The sequence below is a fragment of the Papio anubis genome, chromosome 3 (assembly GCF_008728515.1).
Source record: "Papio anubis isolate 15944 chromosome 3, Panubis1.0, whole genome shotgun sequence".
Classification (NCBI taxonomy): domain Eukaryota; kingdom Metazoa; phylum Chordata; class Mammalia; order Primates; family Cercopithecidae; genus Papio; species Papio anubis.
This window is the reverse complement of record NC_044978.1, coordinates 88,026,606-88,050,582: the sequence shown is the minus strand read 5'-3', so window position 1 is coordinate 88,050,582 and position 23,977 is coordinate 88,026,606. Positions and strand designations below refer to the sequence as shown.

General features: G+C 35.9%; 1 protein-coding gene across 5 annotated transcripts in view; it reads right to left on the bottom strand.

Moving 5' to 3' along the window:
* PPP3CA (protein phosphatase 3 catalytic subunit alpha) overlaps nucleotides 1-23,977 on the bottom strand; it is a 280,082-nt gene that overhangs the window by 12,485 nt on the left and 243,620 nt on the right. For all 5 annotated transcript variants that reach the window (XM_017958529.3, XM_021938664.2, XM_031664405.1 and 2 more), the window contains one exon: nucleotides 5,520-5,604. In XM_017958529.3, coding sequence (XP_017814018.2) covers nucleotides 5,520-5,604 — 85 coding nt within the window. The remainder of the gene's footprint in view (nucleotides 1-5,519; nucleotides 5,605-23,977) is intronic.

Here is a 23,977-nt window from a genome sequence, read left to right as displayed (position 1 = left end):
TTTTTACCTACAAAAATTTTCCGGTAATCTGAAGTATTCTTTTTAATCTTCAAAATTTCTTCAAAATTTTAATTTTGTACCAACAGTAGAAAAACCTTTCTGGGAAATCACATCTTTGTGGGGGTCACACTCAGGCTAACATCCCAGTCATAAGACTGATGTTGGGACATCATTTAATTTTCTTGGGCTTCAGTTTTCTTCTCTATAAAATTACATCTGTAATTATGGGATTTCTATGAAGATTAAATGATACACTGTTACAAAAGCCCCAGCAAAGAAGATGGTCATTTTCCTTCCTTCCTTGCTCTTTTTTTCTTTCTTGTTCAACCACATTCCTTACTTCCCTTAATTGTGACTGCCATTCCTGCCTCACGCGGAAGCCATGCCCTCAATGGTTTCTAGCAGCTTCTTCATTTTTCAATTCCAACTATCTCTGTTGAGTTCTCATTCAAACTGGTAATCTCTGCAGTAATTTCCTCTGATGACCATGCCGTCCTTCCTGAAAGACTCTTTGCCCTAGGTGTTGTAATGCTTTTTTTCCTGCTTCTCCTTCTCCTTCTCTGACATCTTCTCAGTTCCTAGGCTGATCTTTTTCTTCTATCTCCAGACCTATGTTTTCTAATATGTAGGCCCCAGCTACATGTGGCTGTTAACCACTTCAGACATGACTAGTTGAATTAAGACGTGCTGTAAGTGTAAAATACACATGGGATTTCAAAGACTTAGTACAAAAATATGAATAGAAAATGTCCCTTTAATAAGTGTTATATTGATCAAATGTCAAAATGGTAAAATTTTGGATATTTGTGTTAAACAGATTATATTATAATAATCAATAATTTGTTTCTGTTTCTACCCCTTTTACTGTAGTTTCTAGAAAATTTAAAATGATAGATGTGGCTCACATTGTATTTCTATTGGACAGCAATGTTCTGAAGAATTCTTTATTCTCCTCCTCTCACCTTTCATGCTCTCCTTTAGCAAGACCATCAGCTTACGTTACTGCACTCATCTCTGTGTTGTTTACTCTTGTTTGCATTTCTCTTTCCCTTCCCTCCTTCCCTTCTTTCTTCTCTCTCTTTTCTTTCTTTCTCTCTCTCTTTCTCTCTTTCATAGAGTCTTGCTCTGTTGCCCAGGCTGAAGTGCAATAGTGCTATCTAGGTTCACCGCAACCTCTGCCTCCCAGGTTCAGGCAATTCTTCTGCCTCTTCCTCCCAAGTAGCTGGGATTACAGGCACGCACCACCTTGCCTGGCTAATTTTTGTATTTTTAGTAGAGACGGGGTTTCACAATGTTGGTCAAGCTGGTCTCAGACTCCTGACCTTGTGATCCGCCCAGCTCGGCCTCCCAAAGTGCTGTGATTACAGGCATGAGCCACCACACCTGGCCTCTTATGTCTGCATTTCTAACCCTCACCTCTCTCTGAACCTCCAGGGCAGAATTTCTGAGTGCCTCTACATAAATGCTCTGCCAAATTCAACACATCCTACTCTTCCCAATAAATACCTGTTAGATATTTAAATTGAAAAATACTTCCTCTTCCTTAGACAATGGCATCCTATCCATGGCACAGACTGGAACCTCTGTAGAATATTCTGGAATACTTCCTCTCTCCTGTAGTCTCTCACATAGGTAAGGGTTCTCATGGCCAACACCGGAAATCTATTCTGGCTAATTTTAACAGGAAAGAGATATATTAAAGGTATTACAGAGCTCATAGATCCAGAGAACTGAGCTTCGATGCTCTGTAGCTGGGAAGAGTAATAGTACCTGTCCACACTGTGGGGTGGGCTCCATGAAAGGCTTGCCACTGATGTTCATAGCCAATGCCAGAGCTCATACTAATGCTGTGTAGTTAGCTCCTAAAATGCTGAGGCGGAAGCTCTTCCATTGCTGGCCCATGAGATTCCACACCTGACCGGACAATTGCCGTCCTGCCTTGATGGCTCCTCATGATGCTCAATTTGAAACAAAGCCTTACTTACATGCATTTATCTGACTGGCGAATCCTAGGCAACAGGTTTGCATTTTATCTGCAAGGACTGCTAAAGACAGTTTTCTGGTTCCCTGATAACGTTGCACATTTCCAAAATGTAGGAAACATGTTGGGCAAGTATATCTGACAAATTTGTACCACATTCCACATTCATTAGTGACGTTCTGTTTTCCCAAATTCCTTGTGTTTGTCCTTTCCTTTGCACTTCTCCTCCCATAGCCTGGTCCAGCCTTTTGCTAGGATTACTTCAAAAGCTTCCTAAATGTTTTTCTTTTTTTTAAAATTTACATTTTATTTTATATTTATTTACATTTTTGGTTATGCATATGTCACCTTGCTAGCCAATCTTCACGCTGCGATTAACATGTATAGTGAAACATGGGTTAGAGCATGCCTCTAATCTCATTAAAGTAATTCTACAACTCCTGATTGCCTACACACACAAAAATTAAATGCTTTAACATGCTATTCAAAGCACTCAAGGATATGGACTTCAATATATTTTCAGTCTCCTTTTTAACTAGATTCTTCACTCACCTTCATGTCTTTTGCTAGTCAGTCCTTGAATATACTTAGAATTCATTACTAGATTACTAGTATTGCTAGAATTTATACTAGACTACATAGCAGTTTTGAGTAAGACTCTCCTTAGTGTTGCTCCCCAACTGAGTGAGTTGGGACACTGCTTAGCCTCTCTCAGATTCAATTTCCTCACAGGAAAGTGAAGTCACCACAACCTTGCAAGCTTCCTGTGTTGATTATTGTCAAATGTGCAAAACATGGGGCATGAACCTGGCACTTAGTAAGTGCCCCATAAAAGGAGGCCATTGATATTGCTGTTAGGATTGTGCGACTGTGCTCCTGATAATTTTTCCACTTCCAGGAATGCCTTCACCACATTCCTCCCTGTCCTGGAATCCAGCCTATCCTTCACAGCACTCCTCCAACTTTAACCTCTTTATGAACATTCCAGTCAGGAAATGCAAGGTTCCTTCCTGTCTAATGCCACAGCAGGACATCTATTCATGTAGTTAGCACACACTTTATTTTCTTATGTTAGTTTATTATCTATCTGGCTGGCATTCCAATTTGGTATCTAGATTGCCTAATTCAGTGCATGGTATACAGTTAATGCTCAATCATTACTTACTAAGCTTAACTTACTTTTTTTCTAGATAAGATCTCTCTATATTCTGCATATGTGCTATGGATGCTTTTATTATAGAAAAACAGTAAGATATAGCTTGCTTCAATTTTTCTATGAACATGTGCAATTTTAAGTCAAGTCACTGATCACTGGGTTCAAATAGTCCATTTATCATGGGATAGTCATGGAAATTCTAGAGCTGTTTTTACTTTCCCTCAGAGACTTCAGACAGAACAAGAAATAAAACATTATTGGTAAATCTGAGGCACAATAAATAAGCAAGTGTTTACTCAGAGTTCCAATTAAGCTTATGACCTTCATATATGCCTTTGTTCCCACAGAACATTTTTCCAGCCATACAGGTCTCCTTGTGGTCCTCAAAACTGCCAGTTTTGTCTTTACTTAAGTATCTTTGCACTTGCTATTTTCTTTGTCTTGAACTCCCTTACCCCATTTCTTCATGAAGGTCACCCATGCTTGCCCAAATACCATTACTCAGAAAGTTTTTTGTTGACCACACACTAAAAGAAGTTCTTTATCTCCCACTTGCTCCATCTCTACATTGCTTTATTTCTTTTCTCCATGGTACATAATGAATGCTTTAAGTTTTACTATATTTACTTATGGTATGAATGAATAAACCCTGAAAATGTAGTTGGAAACGTAGAGCAATAGAGCAAAGGTAGCCTCATTCAGTAACAGAAGGGAGCAATGATGCTCTATTTTCAGCCTGCACACAGCTTGTCGTGATTGTGCTGGCTACCACAGAGTTCTCATTGTCTTTGATGTGGTGTCTCTGAGAGCATGATAATGCTTTTCATCCTTCTCATGGCTCCCTCTTTTGGCATTAAGTCATTCAGTTACTCTTTAGTGACTGTACCAGGAAGAGGATAGAAATAGCAAGAGGAGAAATCAAAAGAGCCAGTGTCAATACTCTATGAGAAAGAGTTGGGGCAAAAATTTGGCAAAAAATTAGATTATTAAATTTTCCAATTGTAGATGTAATATTTCCCAAGGTGTTCCTATTTACTCGTTAATATGTATCATTTTGAATTGACTGTATACTCCTAACATATAAATATATCACATTTTAAAGTAATCTTCTGAAGAGAAATGTTATATTGTATTATTTAGAATTTTTTTTTTTTTTTTAAATTTATTTATTATTATTATACTTTAAGTTGTAGGGTACATGTGCATAACATGCAGGTTTGTTACATATGTATACTTGTGCCATGTTAGTCTGCTGCACCCATCAACTCGTCATTTACATCAGGTATAACTCCCAATGCAATCCCTCCCCCCTCCCCCCTCCCCATGATAGGCCCCGGTGTGTGATGTTCCCCTTCCTGAGTCCAAGTGATCTCGTTGTTCAGTTCCCACCTATGAGTGAGAACATGCGGTGTTTGGTTTTCTGTTCTTGTGATAGTTTGCTAAGAATGATGGTTTCCAGCTGCATCCATGTCCCTACAAAGGACGCAAACTCATCCTTTTTTATGGCTGCATAGTATTCCATGGTGTATATGTGCCACATTTTCTTAATCCAATCTGTCACTGATGGACATTTGGGTTGATTCCAAGTCTTTGCTATTGTGAATAGTGCTGCAATAAACATACGTGTGCATGTGTCTTTAGAGCAGCATAATTTATAATCCTTTGGGTATATACCCAGTAATGGGATGGCTGGGTCATATGGTACATCTAGTTCTAGATCCTTGAGGAATCGCCATACTGTTTTCCATAATGGTTGAACTAGTTTACAATCCCACCAACAGTGTAAAAGTGTTCCTATTAGAAATAACTAGAGTGAGTTTCCTTCAAGAAAACATTTGTTTTCTAAATTAATGCTTAATAATGATTCATAATCTATTTACAAAATATACTACTATATGGAAATTGAAACATAGTAATTTCTTCTCTCAATAATTAGAATAATATAGATTCACATGAATAGCTCTATGGTTGAAGTTCATTTCCTAGAAATCTAGTGAAATGTGTCTGATAAATGCATCTTTCACCACAGAATCAGAATGAAAAACAAAACCAAAAAAATCACAATAGCTTTTCCTGTTTCATAAGATGTTCAACCTATTGTGAAATCAATGTTTTAAAGTCCTATAGCAAATAGAGGAATAAAATGTGATGCAATTCATTTTGAGACTTTCTTAACAGAAATAATTTAGTAGATTGCAATTTAACTAAAAGAGTGAGAAACAGACAATTTCTCATTTAATTTTTCTCAATTTTTAATTTAAAAGGAAAAAAAGACAAATATTCTCTAGTAAAATATTTAAATTACCAGATGAAAGTATTAAAGTATTTATTAGGTGACACATTATAAAATTTGAAACAAAAACAGAGGACGAATGCACCCACCTGAGCACTGAGAACACTCTGGCCATTTTGCCTATTGCTCGGATCTTGTTCCTTATCACCTCCTTCCGGGCTGCAGCTGTTGCACCTGTATTTTCAAACAGAGTTCAGGGGTCAGTGATTTTTATCTAATTGCAATTGATTTTACAAATTTATACATACATCAGACTCCAGTAAGCAAAATCAGTTTTTTTTTGTTTTGTTTTGTTTTTTTCCTTAAGAGGATTTATCTGTAAATCAAAGTTGAAAATTTAAGCTTTTGGCCACCAATACTAGGATGTGATTTTTGAGAGGTCCCCATACTTTTGAGATGTCAGGGGGGAGGTGAGTAAGAAGCTAACTGGAAAATCACTGAGCAGAGGGGTAGGTTCCTATCCTCCTTTTCTAATTGACTTTCCCTTTCTTTTCTATTTATACAGAGACCATGCATTGGGAGGAAGAGTTAAGTGCCTTATCACCATCTTCTATTCATTTGCAGTCTCCATGCTGGGAAAACTACTTTAGGAAACTGCTTTTCCAAAAGTTCTCCTTTGATATGATTAAACTAGGAAGTCTCTTAATTCCCTATCTGCTTTGCAACATCATTCATAATTATTTGATGATGACTGTTTGAGCACTTGATACTCTTTCATATTCTGGTTGGTTCATGAGTTCTAGAGAAAAGAGTAGAGAACTGCTAAATTGGATTTAGTAAGAGACAATGACACCATAGTTTGCATTTTAGTACTATTTTTGAAATTTATGCACGGTTTTTCCAGGTAAGTTTTACAACTTGTTACATTTTCCAAATTAAAAAAATTAATTACATAGATTATTGTTACAAATAAATATATTTTAAAATAATGTTGTAAAATAATACTTCAATGAACCCATTTTATTCTTTATTTAATTCCCAAGGTATATTGGAAGAAGTATAAAACAGAAAAAATACCTCTCAATTTGTTTGTTTGTTTGTTTTTTTTTTTTAAAGATGGAGTCTCGCTCTGTCGCCCAGGCTGGAGTGCAGTGGCGCGATCTCGGCTCACTGCAGCCTCCGCCTCCCCAGGTTCAAGTGATTTATCCTGCCTCAATCTCCCAAGTAGCTGGGACTACAGCATGTAGTCAGTTAGCCCAGCTAACTGTTTTTGCATTTTTAGTAGAGACAGGCTTCACCATGTTGGTCAGATTGGTCTCAAACTCCCGACCTCGAATGACCCGCCTGCCTCAGCCTCCCAAAGTGCTGGGATTACAAGTGTGAGCCACCACACCTGGCCAAGATTTTTATAATCTAAGGTAAAATGGATAAGTTATCCTTTTTATACATTATGTGGGATTTTATAGAAAGCATTAACACAAGCAGATCATCTAATTCTACTGCTTCTAATAGATACACAATAGAATATTCTTTTCAAATAATAATAGAAATGTTCCTAATCCAACTGAACAGTCTGAGTCACGTAATTTGCTCAGGGACTATAGATGATAACTGGTATGTGTTTTGGTCTTTTATTATAATTTGTGATAACAGCAAGCTTTCACAGAATGGTTTTGAAAAAAAAAGATTTCTACTGTTTCCCTTAGAGGGCTTTTATGAACGCCATTTGGAATCTTGTTGATTGTATTGATCAAACAATTAATATGCCAACATTTCCACGAGAAAGAAAACTTGTACCAACACACACAATCTTGAAATGGCTAGAAAAAAAGGCCTTTGCTTTTTTTTCTCTCTCCTTCCACTCCAAGAAAGTGAAAACATAATGGATCACTTTCTTTGCCTGGGTGGGTAATCTTTCAGAGGTGATGCTAACCCAAACCCATCTCATAGGTGCATGGGTGTTCCCCAGAGGGTGTATGAAAACCAGCAAGCTGGCTTCCTTCCACCTTCCCTCTGACCTGAAAGCAGCCTACATGTATGTCCATTTCATCCTCTCTTGTGGCAACCATGCCATGGCAGGCACCTTTCAACACATCCAATGGGAAGGACTTATTATTGCCAGCTATTCTACCTGCAAATGGGTAGAATAGGTTTCCATCTATGTGTGAGAGAGCTGTTCTCCAACCCAGCTATTCTGATAATAAGCAAAGCCACGGGTCTCATTCACTAACAGTTCCTTGAATTATTAATTAGTCTCTTGGCCAGAACAATGGAGAGGAAAATAGGGTGTGTGCAGGATCCCTGCCTCTAATCATATTCTGATTTTGTAACAATATTAATTGTCTATGATTTGTAATTAAGATTATACATCAAATTCTGCTCTGGGGACCATCTAAAACTGAATTCTCTGTGCTTGGATTTTAGATAATTAATGAACAAGAGATCATCAAAAGATTTTTTTTTTTTTTTTAAGTGGGATGGTTAATAGTCCCCTTAGGGTGGTCTTCCTATACATATATATATTTCAGTTACTCCATTCGATGATGCTTTCAGTATAACATTGTCCTATTACTACTCTATGTTTAAAATTCCCTACCTCAGCTGACCTGTGAACTCAAGGGTCATGATGTGCTGAGTAAGGGAAAAGATTCTGGCCCTCTCCAATAAACAATATGGCCAGATCATGAAATCAATCCAATGAACATGAAGAATGGAAATTGTGGGAGAGCTCCAAAACTGGTCACTATATTTAGAAGCACAAGAAAAGCAGCAAGGAGTGGCTAAGATGTCTAGAAATAAAATTTCATGTATTTAACAGAGGTGAAAGGGGTAACACATAAAATCAATTAAGTAAAAATATATATGAAGAATAATCTCACAGAACATTTCTGATAAAAAACTTGTAAAAACCTTAACTAGAGGAACGAAAAGTAAAAAGTTGGAAAAGGAGGGAAATAAATTATGTAGAGCTGTGCTTCTTAGCTTGGTGTAAGCTGATGATCAGAAAAATGCTCAAATACATACTCAATTTTAAATATAAAATGAACATTCTCACAGTCAGTATACTATTCCTTATATTTTCAGATCAAATGAATGATTTGAGAGCATATAAAAGATATTCTACTTTATGTATATGCAGTTGTGCTCCCCATAAACTGTAAATCGCAACACACTCTAGCACTTTTCTTAATTAAAAAAAACAAAAAACAAACCTCTCTTTTAAAAATTTCTCAATAACCCAGATAAGGAGTTTTATTATCCCTCTTATAAAATTGGAATATATTTACACAAAAAGTAAAATAACCTGACCATGGACAGTAAGAAGAGTCATTAAACTATTCTCTGAATCTTTTATCCTGAAAAGTACCTTTAATCTTTTCGATATAATCAAATCAAAATGAGCTCTAACCACACATACATAACCTCAAGATTTAAAATATCAAAATAAAATATCTGGATTGATGTGTAATTCAATCTAAAGGAGCTGAACAATAGCAGGAGAGAATTAAGTTCAGATGTAAATGGTCTAGTATACTAAGTATTGCTATTCCAGGTTTTCGGTATTTTCCAGAGATCATTAAAATTCTTTTTCAAAAACTTATTCCATTTCAAATCCTCACAGTCCATAATTAAACAGAAATATCAAGAATAAGTACATGTTTTTCAGAATTTTGCTACCTGCAACATGCAAAGATAATGTCATATTAAACATTCTTGGTACTGTTCTATTTATGTTGTGAAAATGTACCACAGTAGCTCAAATTAAAATTCAGTATATAAAATAATGAAGACACATAAAATACCTTTTACATGAAAACTGTGATAATTTCTTCCCATTGAAAAAAACATATAATCACTTATTTCAACTTGGAAGTCCAAAACTGAAAGGTACTATTTCATATGTTAGAAAAAAATAGCAATTTTAAGTAAAATTTCATTTTGTATTTCTATTCAAATAATATTCACTTCTTTTTTTGGCCTCTCCTTTCAACTTTTTAAGTTCTGATCTTCTTTTATGCCTAGGGTATCATGCTACTATTTCCAGATTCTAAGCAACCCTGAAAACTCAAATTTTGCTCAACATGTGGGAGGCTAGTATGCAGACCAAGGGGATCTTTAAAGATTTGCTTTTAATACATGTCCTTCTTGCCTTTAACTTAGCACCTTGCTGACTTCTCATGAAGTTTTAAGATATCTATGGCAAATGGCCTTCTAAGTGAGTGTTGCAACCCCACAGGGTAGATTTCAGCCTTAAAAAGGAACTGGAAAAAGGCATTTGCACCACAGAGAGTGGGGGCAAGTGCTTGGCTGAAGAGAGATTCTTACCACCTGGGGTATCTGCCACACATTATAGATGTTGGCTCTGACTTCCAGCTCAGTTACCACTGTGGAGCTACTACTGTGAATTCCTCAGTTACACCTGAATTAGTGGTGTGCAGAACGTGTTATGTAGAGTTCAAATTAACATCCAAATCAGTCATTCATCAAATATTCTTGTGACTCCTTTACTATACAGCCTGCCATGTGCTAGCAACAGAAGTATGAATGAGGCATTGTCTCTGCTTTCGGAGATCACGTGAACAACAATAGATCATGACAAATATTATATTGCATGCCAGTGGTACACTAGGCTATCAGCTAGTAGAGGGTCCCCTGAGTGTGTCCCTTCTTAGCTCCATGGTCAGTATTTTCTTTCTCTCTCTTTCTCCTTCCTTCCTTCCTTCCTTCCTTCCTTCCTTCCTTCCTTCCTTCCTTCCTTCCCTCCCTTCCTTCATCAGTATTCTCTTTCTCTCTCTTTCTCCCTTCCTTCCCTTCTTCCTTCCTTCCTTCCTTCCTTCCCTTCCTTCCTTCCCTTCCTTCCTTCCTTCCTTCCCTTCCTTCCTTCCCTTCTTCTTTCTTTCTTTCTCTCTCTCTCTCTCTCTCTCTCTCTCTCTCTCTCTCTCTCTTTCTTTCTTTCTTTCTCTTTCTCAGTCTCTCTCTCTCTCTCTCTCTCTCTCTCTCTCTCTCTTAAAGGAGTCTCACTCTTTTGCCCAGGCTGGAGTGCAATGGCGATCTCGGCTCACTGCAACTTCCGCCTCCCAGGTTCAAGCAATTCTCCTGCCTCAGCTTCCTGTGATTCTCCTGCCTCAGCCTCCCAAGTAGTTGGGAGTACAAGTGCCTGCCACCATGCCTGACTAATTTTTGTATTTTTAGTAAAGACAGGGTTTCACCACGCTGGCCAGGCTGGTCTCAAACTCCTGACCTTAGGTGATCTACCTGCCTGGGTCTCTCAAAGTGCTAGGATTACAGGCATGAGCCACCATGCCCGGCCCATGGTCAGTAATTTCATGTTGGTAGTTTCAAATCAGCTGTGGGGGAAACATTTATACCACGAAAATCTGCAAATGCTACAAACCAGGGCCATTTTCCCTGGGAGGACAGGTGCAAACTGCGTGCAGGTAGAAGAAAACTTTTCAGTGAAATGGTGACAGTCAAGCATCTTGAAGTATACATGAACACCAAAAAGAAAGAAGAATGGCATTCTCCATAGAGGTTTTTTAAATGTGTAAAGGCAGCAAAATTCCACATTATGTTCAGATGATGGGTAAGAAGTTTGATGTGAATGAAGTTTGAGTAAACTCGGATGATGGTAGGCTGGGAAAGAAGTAGGAAATGCCTGGGCTAACCTGTAAAGGCTTTAGCATAGTAGTACATGCAAACAAGAAGTTTAGATATTAGCATATATGCAATAGACTTAAATAAAACTTACTTTGCCAGATACCAAAAAAGAAAGAAACTCTTAGATTGCTGGATGAGTAGAGACAGATACGTGATAAAGCAAATATAGTCAATTGTTAGCTATAGAAAGTTAAGTAATGGGTATCTAAATACTAACTATACAGTTCTTCAAACTTTCCTGTATGTTTAAAACATTTTGTAATAAAATGTCAAAAAATGAAACTATACTTGGAAGAAATTTGGTTTTGTGGGGAAAGAAAAATAGCAGCTTTGGGGAGAGAAGTCTCTAGGTCCTGCCCTGCCCTTCCTTTATGTAATTGGGGAGGATGCAGGAGCTTGCTGAAAAAGGTAATGAATACTTCTCACTGGAGTTACATTCTCCCCATCTTTCTTCTTCACCAAATCCAGGAGAGAGCTGAACTGGCAAGATTTTGTTTTAAAAGTCTAATCGAAGAGATTCTTATTAGTTTCAACACATTTTTACAACTGTAAGAAATAAAAATGACCAGTTATAAAAATTAAATATCTTCTGAAAAGAAATATTTTTACATTAGAATGTGAAAAAACTGCTTTTAAAAATTGTTATTGTTATTGAGTTGTATTTTATTGGATAGAAACACTAGCAGACCTTTCCCAATTCATCATTATATTGGCCACAAGCTTTTTGTTATCATTTTGGTTTCTTTCTTTATAGGACATTTTAACTAATACAAGTGCATCCACATCATATGTATTTCAATGAACTATACATAAAAAAGTATATGTATACTAAAAGTTTTTGTATGTTTTAAAAGGAAAGATATGTCTTTAAAATTATATTTTGGGGGTAGACTTCAAATGTTTTCAAATGTTTAATCTAAAATCTGAGAAATTTTTTTTTTTACCACTCACCACTTCCAAATTTGTTAAAACTTAACAAAGTTCATCCCTATTCTACTTGAAAATAAAATTTTTATCATGGGTAAATATTATTAAACAGAGTTTCAATGTTCCTTCAGATTTTATTCTTTGCCAAACAGAGCAATTACTGAATTTGAATAAAATCTCTTGATGAAAGCATAAAGTGTTGAGATCATTAATATCTTTCGTTGTGCTATATTAAAGATAAAAATGGGTGTTGTGTCCATCCAAACTCAGCACCTTTGAAATAGAAGATATAATGCGTAAGATAGAACCGACTTCAGATACCTCTAAGAAACCTGCATAATTGGTCTTTATAGCTTTTTACAGATTATGAAAATTGTGAATATAAAGACTGTCTTCTTTGGGAAAATACATGTCCAACAGTTGAAGTAATCCGTAAATCTTATCTTGTCTTTTTCTTTCCTGACCTAACTTAACAATAACAAACCTTGAGCTCTTATATCCCAGCAAAGGGATGTTATGCAGAAGTTACTTTAGATATCCACCCAGTTTTGCCGCTGGCTATGAATTGTGACAAGTGCTTCAGTACATTTTCCTACACCACCAGGCACTTGAGCCCTAGATTTAAAAAAAGCACCATAAGCAATGGATAACTGTTTACTCTGATGGAATGACTTCGAAATTGTAGCCTTTATAATTTTTACTCATGTAGCTACAAAATAATATCCCCAAAGAATACTATTCCCATTCCATGTTTAAATAGTTGTAAATAATGTTGTAAATATTATGAGATTAAAATGAAATGGCTATATTACTCTGTTACCAATGGTATATAAATATCACAGCAATCTGAGTCTCACTATCATTCATTTAGAGAAAAGTCCATGAATGAAATCCTCATTGATATTTAGAAATCATATATTATTATTATTTTCTTTGAAATTGTAGTTCCACTTTAAAATTCCCCAATTTTGTTCCAGTGCATTAAAATTTTTTAAAAATATATACATATTTTAAATTAGACAGGCTCTCTCCATGTGGCCCAGGCTGAACTAGGACTCCTGGGCTCAAGTGATCCTCCCGCCTCAGCCTCCCAAGTCGGGTTACAGGTATGCTGAACTTTAAAATATTTTTGTCACTACATTATATGTTATGTTTAAAAATTTAACTAAATTTTAGAAATTTCCTGAGATGATGGATACTAAGTGTTCAAAAATTGCTTTGGAATAAATAACACAATATCATAATTATTATAGAGAGTTCACAATTATGAACTCTTTAGTTCATAATTGAGATAGAGAGCACTAACATATGATAAATATTCAGAAATATTAAAATGCACAGAAATAAAATTTTATTGGAATTCATCTCTTAATGATAAAGATGGGAAGAAAATTACATTGCTCCCTTGATTAAAGAGACTTCCTAGATACGAAGCTTTTCCAATGTCTCTTTGTGTGTGTGCCCCAGAGATTTTTATAGCTCAAGGAAATGTTCATACTGACTATGTCTAGGGAGACCTGTGCCTTTTTGTTAAAATGGAAAAAGGGCATTTGAGAAAGAGGAGGCAGGAAAGGAGAAGCTGCAATAAGGCCTCCAGCCAAGGTGCCTTCTCAGGCTGATCACTTTTAAGAAAATAAGACTTATGGTGGCTGAGGATGTGAAACTGGATTCCCTTTAACTCCTCTTGAAATGTCTTAGGGTAATCACGACAGTACAGATATTCCAGCCTGAAGAGTGCTGTTCTATCAAGAATTAGATTACTCTATTTCTAGAGTTGACAGCTATTGGAAGAACTCCTTAACTTGCCATAAACTTGGAAATCCTGCACTGTTCATCTATTTAGGGTCAGTGCAGTCAAAGTGAATCCAGAGATTGTTAGGTGCTTTCTCTCACCAAACAAAGCCATATGTATGCTTATATATTACTATTTTGGGCAAAAGAAAAATACATTCAGGACAACAAGTGAAAAAAATCCTGGTAAAAATTCATCTTTTTGAAGATTACAAACTAAAATATTTAGAGTATTTTTCTAATATGGATCCTAACTCTATTAACTATCCCTCCCATAGGTGATAAAATTGGGACATAATTGCCACTCACTCCAAATGACTCTAAAGCACACATTCTGAATTTCTTCCATATGTTTTTTTAACTTGACTACAATCTCAGTATATATTAAGAGCCTGCAATGAATGGTGTGATATTTTGGCATAAAGCTATTCTGTCTTACATCCCACTTTGAAAGCAATAGAAGAGCCTTTAAAATATATATATATATTTTTAAAAAGTTTCTCCCGTGTAATGGATTTTAAGGGTGTAATGGATTTTAAGTGTTCAATGGATTTTAAGGAAGGCCAGAAGAGCCTAGACTAGTTTTTTCTCCACCTCTCTTGTCATAAAACATAACCAAATTCTTTGCATAGGAAGTCTTAAAAATGGACAGATTACTCCCAAATGCCCAATTACTGTCATTATTTGGTTATTTTCTGTTTAATTATCAGTTACTTTCATTTCCAAACTCTAATTTGATTCCATGCACTTTTGTTCTCTAAGATGTTGTGTTCCGTCTGTTTAATGACTCCTTGGTTGAGTTGCAGAAGCTGACTATAAGCAGAATTCTAACTGGGTGAAAGTAAAAGACTTTACAGTAGATTAGGAACCTTCCACTGATTTTTCAAGAAACTCTAACATGTTCAGCTAACGCCTTACAAAGCATATTGCCCCCCTTTTAATATTTACTAAGGAAGCTATTAAAAGCCATAAAATCTGACTTGGCTTAACCCCTTTATCGTGACAAAAACACATCAATTTTATAAAGTAGCAACAGAAAATAAAAACAAAAAGGAATAAATCTAAATTTAATAATATTGATTTATTATCTCAAAGGGAAGCAGTCATAATGCCTAGATGTCTAATCAAAGATTGCTCTTGATATGGATGAAGATATAACTGTTTAATAGGTGTTTATTGAGGACATAATTGTGCATACGTGGTAAGTGCTGGAAGAATGCATTCAGACTAGAACTTAATTCTGGGCCCATATGGATTTATACATTTATCAAATACTAGAATGACATTTACATGTTATCTCTGCCATGATATAAAGTGAAGGGAGAAAATGAACAGAGTAAAATATTATGTTTGATTGTCCCATATGTTTTATCCTAGATAAAAAGTTAATTTGAGTACCACTTGACAGCATAATAAAAAACAGACAGAAACAAGTAATACAACTCCTTCATCTGACAGTGGAGAATGGCTGAGGCACTGGCAGGTAATGAAGCTTATCTGAAAATAAGTCATTCAAAGGTCTGTTACTATTCACAGTCCACACACGGTGTTTTGTTACTTCGTGGGAGACGTAGTAAAGTTTTGCCCAAGGAGGAGAAGTAGAGGTTCTGGTCAGTGACCCAGGCAACATCAAAAAGTAGATGGTTCCCAAGTCATGAGACTTTAACATCATTTAAACATATTATTATCTTACCAGGAGAATGGATGTGCTAGTCGAAAATGTGTTGGTTTGCAACAGATGCATAGTAAAGAAGAGTAGCTGAGGCAAACGTTTGAAATGTTCTGGGAAGTACTGTCCATGGGCCAAATGGCTGTGAAGTGCTTTGGTCTTACAGCGAAGCTTTGGATCATAAATACTTGGCTTGTGCACTTCTCTTAAGACATATAACTAAACTGGCATTTGAAAGCCAGAACAGAACAGAGGTAAAGAACTTGTGTCTAGAATAAAAGACCTTGGTCTAAGTCCCGCCACTATCATTTACTAGCTATTCTGGGCAAGTATTAAGTGTCTTTAAGGCTCACTTTCCTTATCTAAAAAGTGAGGAATATTCTAAATGCATTATTTGCATTATTTCATATAATCCTCACAACAACCACATGGAGATGGTACTACTAGTCTCCATTTGACAGAGAACAATTCTAAGGAACAAAACGTTATTTGCCTAAGGTCTTTAGCTAGAGATGATTCAGAACCAGGATTCATTACAGTACCAGCTAACTGACCTACTTCACTCACGGTGGCAGAATAAGTAATGTTCTCATTCATTCTCAACATTCAACAAACACATGTGCCAGTTAGGGTGCTACCTGCTAATGCATGTAGAACAGAGCTTTGGTATATGGGAAGTATTGTAAAATGCTTGTTATTATTAAGAAGAAAACACTTGTGCAGATATGAACATTCCAGTTACATTTCTCTCTGTAAATTAAATGATGTATTATGTGTTCTTGGTGAATATCAAGCTGCCCTGAGATGTGGCCTCATTTATGTTTTGTGCCAGCCAGGCTAAAGGCTGGACCCCAGATTACGGCAAACACACTTGGAGAGAATGAGAGGAGCCAGGATGCTGCTGGCTTTGCAGTCAGAACAAAATAGACCACCCCAAATAGATGGGTTGACAAAATAGAATCAACATTTCTATTTCTACAGAGTTCTGAGACAAAATGGGAGAACAGCTTTTATATCTTCTCACGAGCTAAGAATAAAGAGGGAAAAAAACAGATTTTAGAAGAGTGAAAATAGGAAAATCTCAGAGAGAAATACTTTTAACATTTAAATTTTGTGGGCATTTATTGAACTTTTAAGTACAGCCTTTACACCCGCCATAAGAGATCAAACAGTTACTCTAAAAAGAATGTTTTAGAAACTGTGGACTCAACAACTCTCTTGCTGCCTCCCCTAAATGCCTATATCCTGTGACTAGCATGTTTAAACACCTATATCCTCCACATGACTAGCATGTTTAAATTGTTCAATCAGTTATCAATTACTCTAATAAACGTACAATCTTCAAGTTAAGAACCTGAATCCATTAATGCTTTAGTACAAAGAGAATTGGGAAAGCTCTGCCAGAAAAGTTTGAAAAATATAGTTTATTTTCTTTTGGTATTAGTTTTCAGCAAGCTAACATTACTTACTACAGGCCTTTCTACAAAGAATGCCTCTTTCACATGCCAATTATCTCAACCCTATTTGCAAGAAGTAAAGTGTTCTAAAACACAGAGAGTCTTTGCTTTCACTGAGAGAGAGAGCTCTCTATTTCAGTGCCTTTCAAATAAAGAATGCATTAAGGCCTATAGGGCCACATGTTTACTTCCCTTTTGCAACATGGTTTGCTTTCTCGAATAAATTTTATAAACACATTTATGCTTAGATGTGCAATAGCTAATGTTTAGTATAAGTAGGCTAATGTCACCATTCGTTGAATAAAAACTAATGCTATAAAAATAATTTCTTTTAAAAGCTGTATAAAATATATATTATATATGCATATAATATTGCATGTTGAAACACAGTTATAAAATCTGGAGTATTTTCTGTAATATTACCTTACTGTGAGCATAATACGCTGGTCAATGGTGGGCATTATCCAGCCAATTAGCTGCAACAGGGATATGGCTGTTTTTTTAACATTTAGTTCATTCTGCAAATTATGAGCTTCCATGCAATGTGAAAATTATGCCAGATAATTAAGAAACACATTTGTGCAGTCATGGTAGTACAGTATGAAGAAAAGGCAGTACTTCTGATGCCTATATTACTGCATCATTTTAATTGCTAAGTTAAAAGGATTTTAATTATTGTGACCAAAGATGAAAGGCCAGATTTGATGAAACTCATTAAAATATGATAGCTAACCAGGCAGCTTGTTTGATAGTCAAGGTCTCAAAATGTCAACAAACCTAAATACGATGAGAATCATACCAAACTACATCTAGTAAATGCCCATGTATTTTTCAGACATTTTTTAGTTTTAATGATATAGTAGCTATAACAAGGTGTCTTCTTTTTAAGATGAAAGCATAATGAAACAAGTGGTTTTCTGTACTTTATAAAGGGTCTAAGAAATAAATAATAAATTTATAGAGACAAACGATTTAGCGTCTAAGTTAGACACTAAAATATTAGGCAACTGAAAACAAACAAAAAGAAAACCCAACAATAAACTGGGAAAACAATAAAAAAAAAAGCCTGAGAAGAATTTAGTTTTTTAAAAATATTAACCTACCTTTTTACACATCTTCCTTTCCCTGTACCCTAATTACATCATGCAAACGCAGTTATTATAAAAATATAAGAGATGTTAAAATGTTAACACTGGTAAACTGATGTCCACTTTTGCATATAATTTCCTTGAAAAAATAATATGGACTTATCACATGGCCACATTTTCTGAAACATCAAAATTCATAAAATTTTTTTTTTGGCTTTTCAGAAGTAGAAAAAGAAAGATGTCCCCCATGTTCTTCCTTTAGTTATTAAATATTTTATCCCAATTCCTGCTGCCTCCCCTAACGCCTATATGCTGTGACTAGCATGTTTAAACACCTATATCCTCTGCATGACTACCATGTTTAAAACTGGTTTAATTCTTATTCCACTTGACTCCAAGTTCAGTGAAGGCAGAGACCACATGTGTTGTGTTCATCATTGAATATATGGTAAAATATATTATGTCCATATTTGCTTTTAATGAATACACAGATATAAAAATATGTAAAGTAAAAACACAATGTAATATTAGAATTGGGTACACTGAATTTTATTTTAGTATTTTGCTTTTGTCAATGATTTAAATTTTACATGCTACTGTAAAAATAAAATAAATTTTGCTGTTCACCTCTTTCAACAATCTGATATCTGATAACCAAAGTCATGGTCCTAATTCTGGCCAGACTTGTATGTCATATTAATTTTTCTGCACTGGGTGCAAATGTTTTTAAGTAGCTGTTGCTTGAACTGCTACACAAACCTGGTTTTTGTGCTCTCTCATCACTCTTATTTTCTCCTTCTTTCATCTCCAGCTTTTACAGTGCAGGCTAATTTTAAAAATCAGTCCTCAATTTTGTGAGATTTTATTCCAAATCAGCAACTTTGGAGGCCTATTTCACTCTTAATAAATTCAGTTATTACTTAATCCTAGGCCTCTGTCACTAGCCCCAATTTCTTTCTCAATTTCTAGATCTCCTTTCCCAAATCCTGCTTGGACATTTCTAGAATTACACATGTCAGTTTTATTCAAACTCCTGCCTGTAACAGAACTCATCTGTCTCCTGGAGGTGGTGACTTTTTCCATAAATGTTATCATACCTCCTACGCCCCTAGGTTTGAACCGCCAAACTCAACTTTTGTTTCCTTTGCCCCTCTATCTAAGACCTGTTGATTCTACTTTGCAAGTCCTCGGAAATATCTTTTGAACAATTCCTTTTAAATGTTTTTCTTAACAATATTTTTGTTCAGCTCTTTTCAGTGCAACTTCAAGATACTTTATTAAGTTCCTAAACTGTATCCCTACTCACCCTTTGTTCATTTTCCAAGCATTTATCTAAGCTTGAAAAAGTTTTTGCTTTTTCTCAAAGACTGCTTTTATTATGTTACTCCTTGACTTACTAACTTCAGGTTAGGCTTCAATGTTGACAGAACAAGAATCTCATCACCACTGTGTTCCTTACAGCATATTTTCTTTTGTATGTCTAAATGGGTTTGTTTCTATTTTTTATATTAAAATGTAATATATTCCCCCTAAACTGTCAAATATTACAGGCTATAACATCATTTTTTTAGATTGGGAAATTGAAATATAGGATGCTAAAATGAGTTGCTCAGAAATAATAATCACAGCACAAAAAAAAGCTCCAAGCTAATGGCTCTTAGCCTATGTGCTGCTAAATGCACAAAGTGATGGGACTTTCTACAGTTAAATCCTTAAACTTAATTTATTCAGTCCATTTAGATTTTTAAATTAATCAAACCCATTTAGATTCTGTGACTATCTGAAAGTAATGATTTGGGGTAATCCCTTTATGCTTGGAGTGCTAAGGCATTTCTACAAAAGAATTATTAGTGTCAAATGCTTTTTGCTAGGTCAAACATTCATCATGGCAAATAAATACAGTTTTGGTAGAAAATAATATATTCATACCCTTAGAAAAGTATTCCTCAAGGATCAGTATACATTAGTCACACTAATTCCCAACTTTGCACTTTAAGTTCTCTACAACTGTTAACAGCTAGACAGAAATAGGTAGGGAGATACTCTAGAATCTGTGATAATAGACATGAAGAATTATCTAATTCAAGGCAGACTATGGAAGATAATTTTCTGGTATACGATATAGATGATTTCATAGAGGCATGCAAAAAGCTACTCTGATTCCATATTCACCTGCTTATGGTTAACACTAGGAAAAAGGCAAAAACATTGATAAAGGATAAGAGTTCTGGCCGGGCGCGGTGGCTCAAGCCTGTAATCCCAGCACTTTGGGAGGCCGAGACGGGCGGATCACGAGGTCAGGAGATCGAGACCATCCTGGCTAACACGGTGAAACCCTGTCTCTACTAAAAAATACAAAAAAACTAGCTACGCAGGTGGCTGGCGCCTGTAGTCCCAGCTACCGGGAGGCTGAGGCAGGACGGCGTGAACCCGAGGCGAGCTTGCAGTGAGCTGAGATCCTGCCACTGCACTCCAGCCTGGGCGACAGAGAGACCCGGCCTCAAAAGAAAAAAAAAAAAAAGAAAGAAATACAAAACTAGCTACGGTAGGTGGCGGCCTCTGTAGTCCCAGCTACCGGGAGGCTGAGGTGGTGAGAATGGCTGAACCCGAGGCGGAGCTTGCAGTGAGCTGAGATCCGCCACTGCACCCAGCCTGGCGACAAGCCAGACCTGGGCCTCTCAAAAAAAAAAAAAAAAAAAAAAAAAAGAGTTCTACCATGTGGTTTGCTCTTTAGATAAAAGCAGACACATAAATTCTAATTTAATATTAAGTCTTTCCAGTGCAGCCGGAAACTGTATTTATCTTGAAATGTATTCACTTTATTATATTTTCTTTCCTTTCTCATTCTACAGGACTTCAGTTTCACTTTCATAGGTTCTTCTGGTGAGTGAGACTTATCACATATCACAGTCTCAAACATAATTTGTATTTTTTTAAAAAGTGATCTCAGTGCCTACGATTTTAGGACCTAAAAGACAGTCCCAGATAAATAACTATTCCTAACTTACAAAACTATCACTAGGTTTCCAATGCTTACTGTTTCTCCAGACTTCCTTATTATAATAACGAACAATAAAGAAACCCTTGTAATGAAGGTTGATTTCTGTTAGCTCTACTTTGGAATCACTTACTAAAGCTTGGTCTGAAATGAGTTGTCTTCATTAATGTGCATTATCTACCAAATGTGATATCTCTACTTGGATTTCTTTTTTCTCTAAAGTGTTCCAGTGAATAACAATCCTAAATTGAAACCAGACTATCATTTTATCATCCAAAATAAGAAGTGGAAACAGGAAACAAAGACCCTAATACATATAAATTAGATCATCAAAAGACATTCATTGGCACTAAACTGCTTCCAAACTTTACAAGATAACAGAAGTTTTTAATTTTATTTTCAACAAAGACGACCACAGGCCAATTTAAAGCAGCAATCTTTTTCCAGACAGCCTATCAAATTCCTTTACTTATAAGACAGAAGCTAAGGAGGAGGGAATCATGACATGGTTTCTATCCAGAAGCCTGACTGAGCCAGAAGGCTTTCTGTCTGCTCAGATACACCTAAATTTTTCACAAGATGAAACACATTTCTTCTTAGCCTATGTTAAAATAATAGAATGATATTGTTTCATATGCATTGACTTTCATGGCCAAATAATACCGCAAAATATATTTCTTCATTCCATAAAATATTTTTATTTTACAGTATACTTATATATTGTTATATTTATATTTTATTTTACAGTATATTTAATAGAACAAATTAAAGCATATTATATTTGCTTATTAGTTAGTTTTTTTTTTTTTTTTTTTAAAGCATCACACTGAATGAAAAAAATTTCAAACATTGTAATCACATGTGGTGGGAAGTTTAAGAGCCTGACAACCAGGCAGACATTAGTTGAATCCAGGCTCTGGTGCACTTCGCTAGCTGGATGAACTTAGGTTTTCAACTTACTGAGGCTGGATCACTTTATGTGTAAAATAAGGATAATAATAGTACCTATATCAATAGGCTGTTTTGAGGATGAAAGATAATATAAATTGTCTAGTAAACTTAACATAAATGACAGTTAATAATAACAAATCTTTTGTTGGCCAGAAGGTAAAATTAGTAAATTAAAGAACTAAGCTTGATCCCTAACATGTACGTGTTAGTTGCTGTCACTAACATCATCATTAAATAGTAAAGACGAGTTGACAGATTCTGAAGGAAATGAGGAGCATCTCTAAATTGCTATAGGCGCTATAGACACTAAAAAGTCAAGCTGATAAGATAAAAGACAGTCATGGACTGTACAGGCACTATTATTACCTTTGACTTTCCCATTCGCATTGGAGATGGAATGAAATATTGAGAAGGGCTTGATAAATGACTCATGAAGGGATAGCCCACTTAAAATAAGCAGCAATGTAAGGAAGAATTTTATTTAAGTCTTTGGATGTCTTCTGATTTCTGCTTTGCCTTTTCAGCCAACAAATAAGGAGCCTGGCAAGCAGCAGGAGAGAGCCAGCCCCATGAGGGAGACAGGCTACAGGCTGCAGGCAGGAAGGACGGGGTGCAGAAATTTGGAAATTTTATCCTGAGGTTGGAAATAATGTGACCAAACAAACAAACAAAAACTCACTTCAATATATCAATAAACAGTATTCACAAAGAAAATCAAGGATTTCTAAGAAACTTTACAAATTATTCTTTGAGCATCTTTGAGCACCCTAACCCTAACCCTTTGAGGAAATCCAGTTTTGCTGTCTTGTTACATCAAGTGCTAGGACTCCTGATTGCTCATACTGAAATATATAATATCTTAAGTAGAATAAACTTTTTTTTTTTTTTTGGCAGTCTCACTCTGAGCCAGGTTGGAGTGCAGTGGTGTAATCATGGCTCACTGCAACCTCTGTCTCCCGGATTCAAGCGATTCTGTGCCTCAGCTTCCCAAGTAGCTGTGAATACAGACGTGCACCACCATGCACACCTATTTTTTTGTATTTTTAGCAGAGACAAGGTTTTGCCATGTTGGCCAGGCTGGTCTCCAACTCCTGATCTCAAGTGATATGCCGGCCTTGGCCTCCCAAAGTGCTGGGATTATAGGCATGCGCCACCGTACCCAGCAAAATAGACTTTTAATTAAAACTTAAAACTTTTATTTCTGTGTTTTTTCTTAAATGACAAATTTATGAGATTTGAACTAAAAGGTCACATTTAGAAGTCACAGTTACAAACCGATGACAGCATCTATTAACATTAACTTTGACACATCTCAGGCTCAGATCCCTAAAGTCCTCAATGTTCACACTGAACATGCTCTTAAACTTGCATCTAGAAAAATGTGGGCAGACAATATCACACTAATGCTGGCCCGTCAGTTTCCACATTCAATGGAGAGGCATTCAGCATTCTTCTATTATCACCCTGTTTAGAAAGGAGAAAACTATTCACAAAGGGTAAATGTAGAACCTAATATGTTTTTCCCAAAGCACCAGCTTCTTCTCAATCATAACCTATCGTTAATGCATAATGTATATGATGCCTCTCCTTGCTGAATTTAATTTCTCTTCTTCAGTTCCTCTAGGCTCTTTTTCTATGAAATTTGAATCTGATGCTGCTCATGGAACCAAGGCCTGCACTGCTTATCATATGCTGGCAAAGCCCAATCAGGCAGAAGGATTTTTTCTTTCACCTTTCCTCATCTCTTTCTTCCTTCTCCTCCCATATGCACATATACAAAAGAAATAAAGCATAAGACTAGATGATTGTTTCTCTTTAGTTTGACTAAGGGAAATACACCAACAAATTTTAAATAAGATGGGGAAAAAAGGCAGAAAAAACACCCACATACTACTGGTTAAGTGAGGTCCAATATACAGGAAACGAAGGAAATTCAGTTGTCTATCCCTAAAAATTATATAGCAATAATTTTATCTCTTTCTGCTCACTCCCAAACTGACAAGTCATATATAGACACATAGGACTTTTAATATGCATTATATATTTTAATTAGCCTGTGTGTAAATTT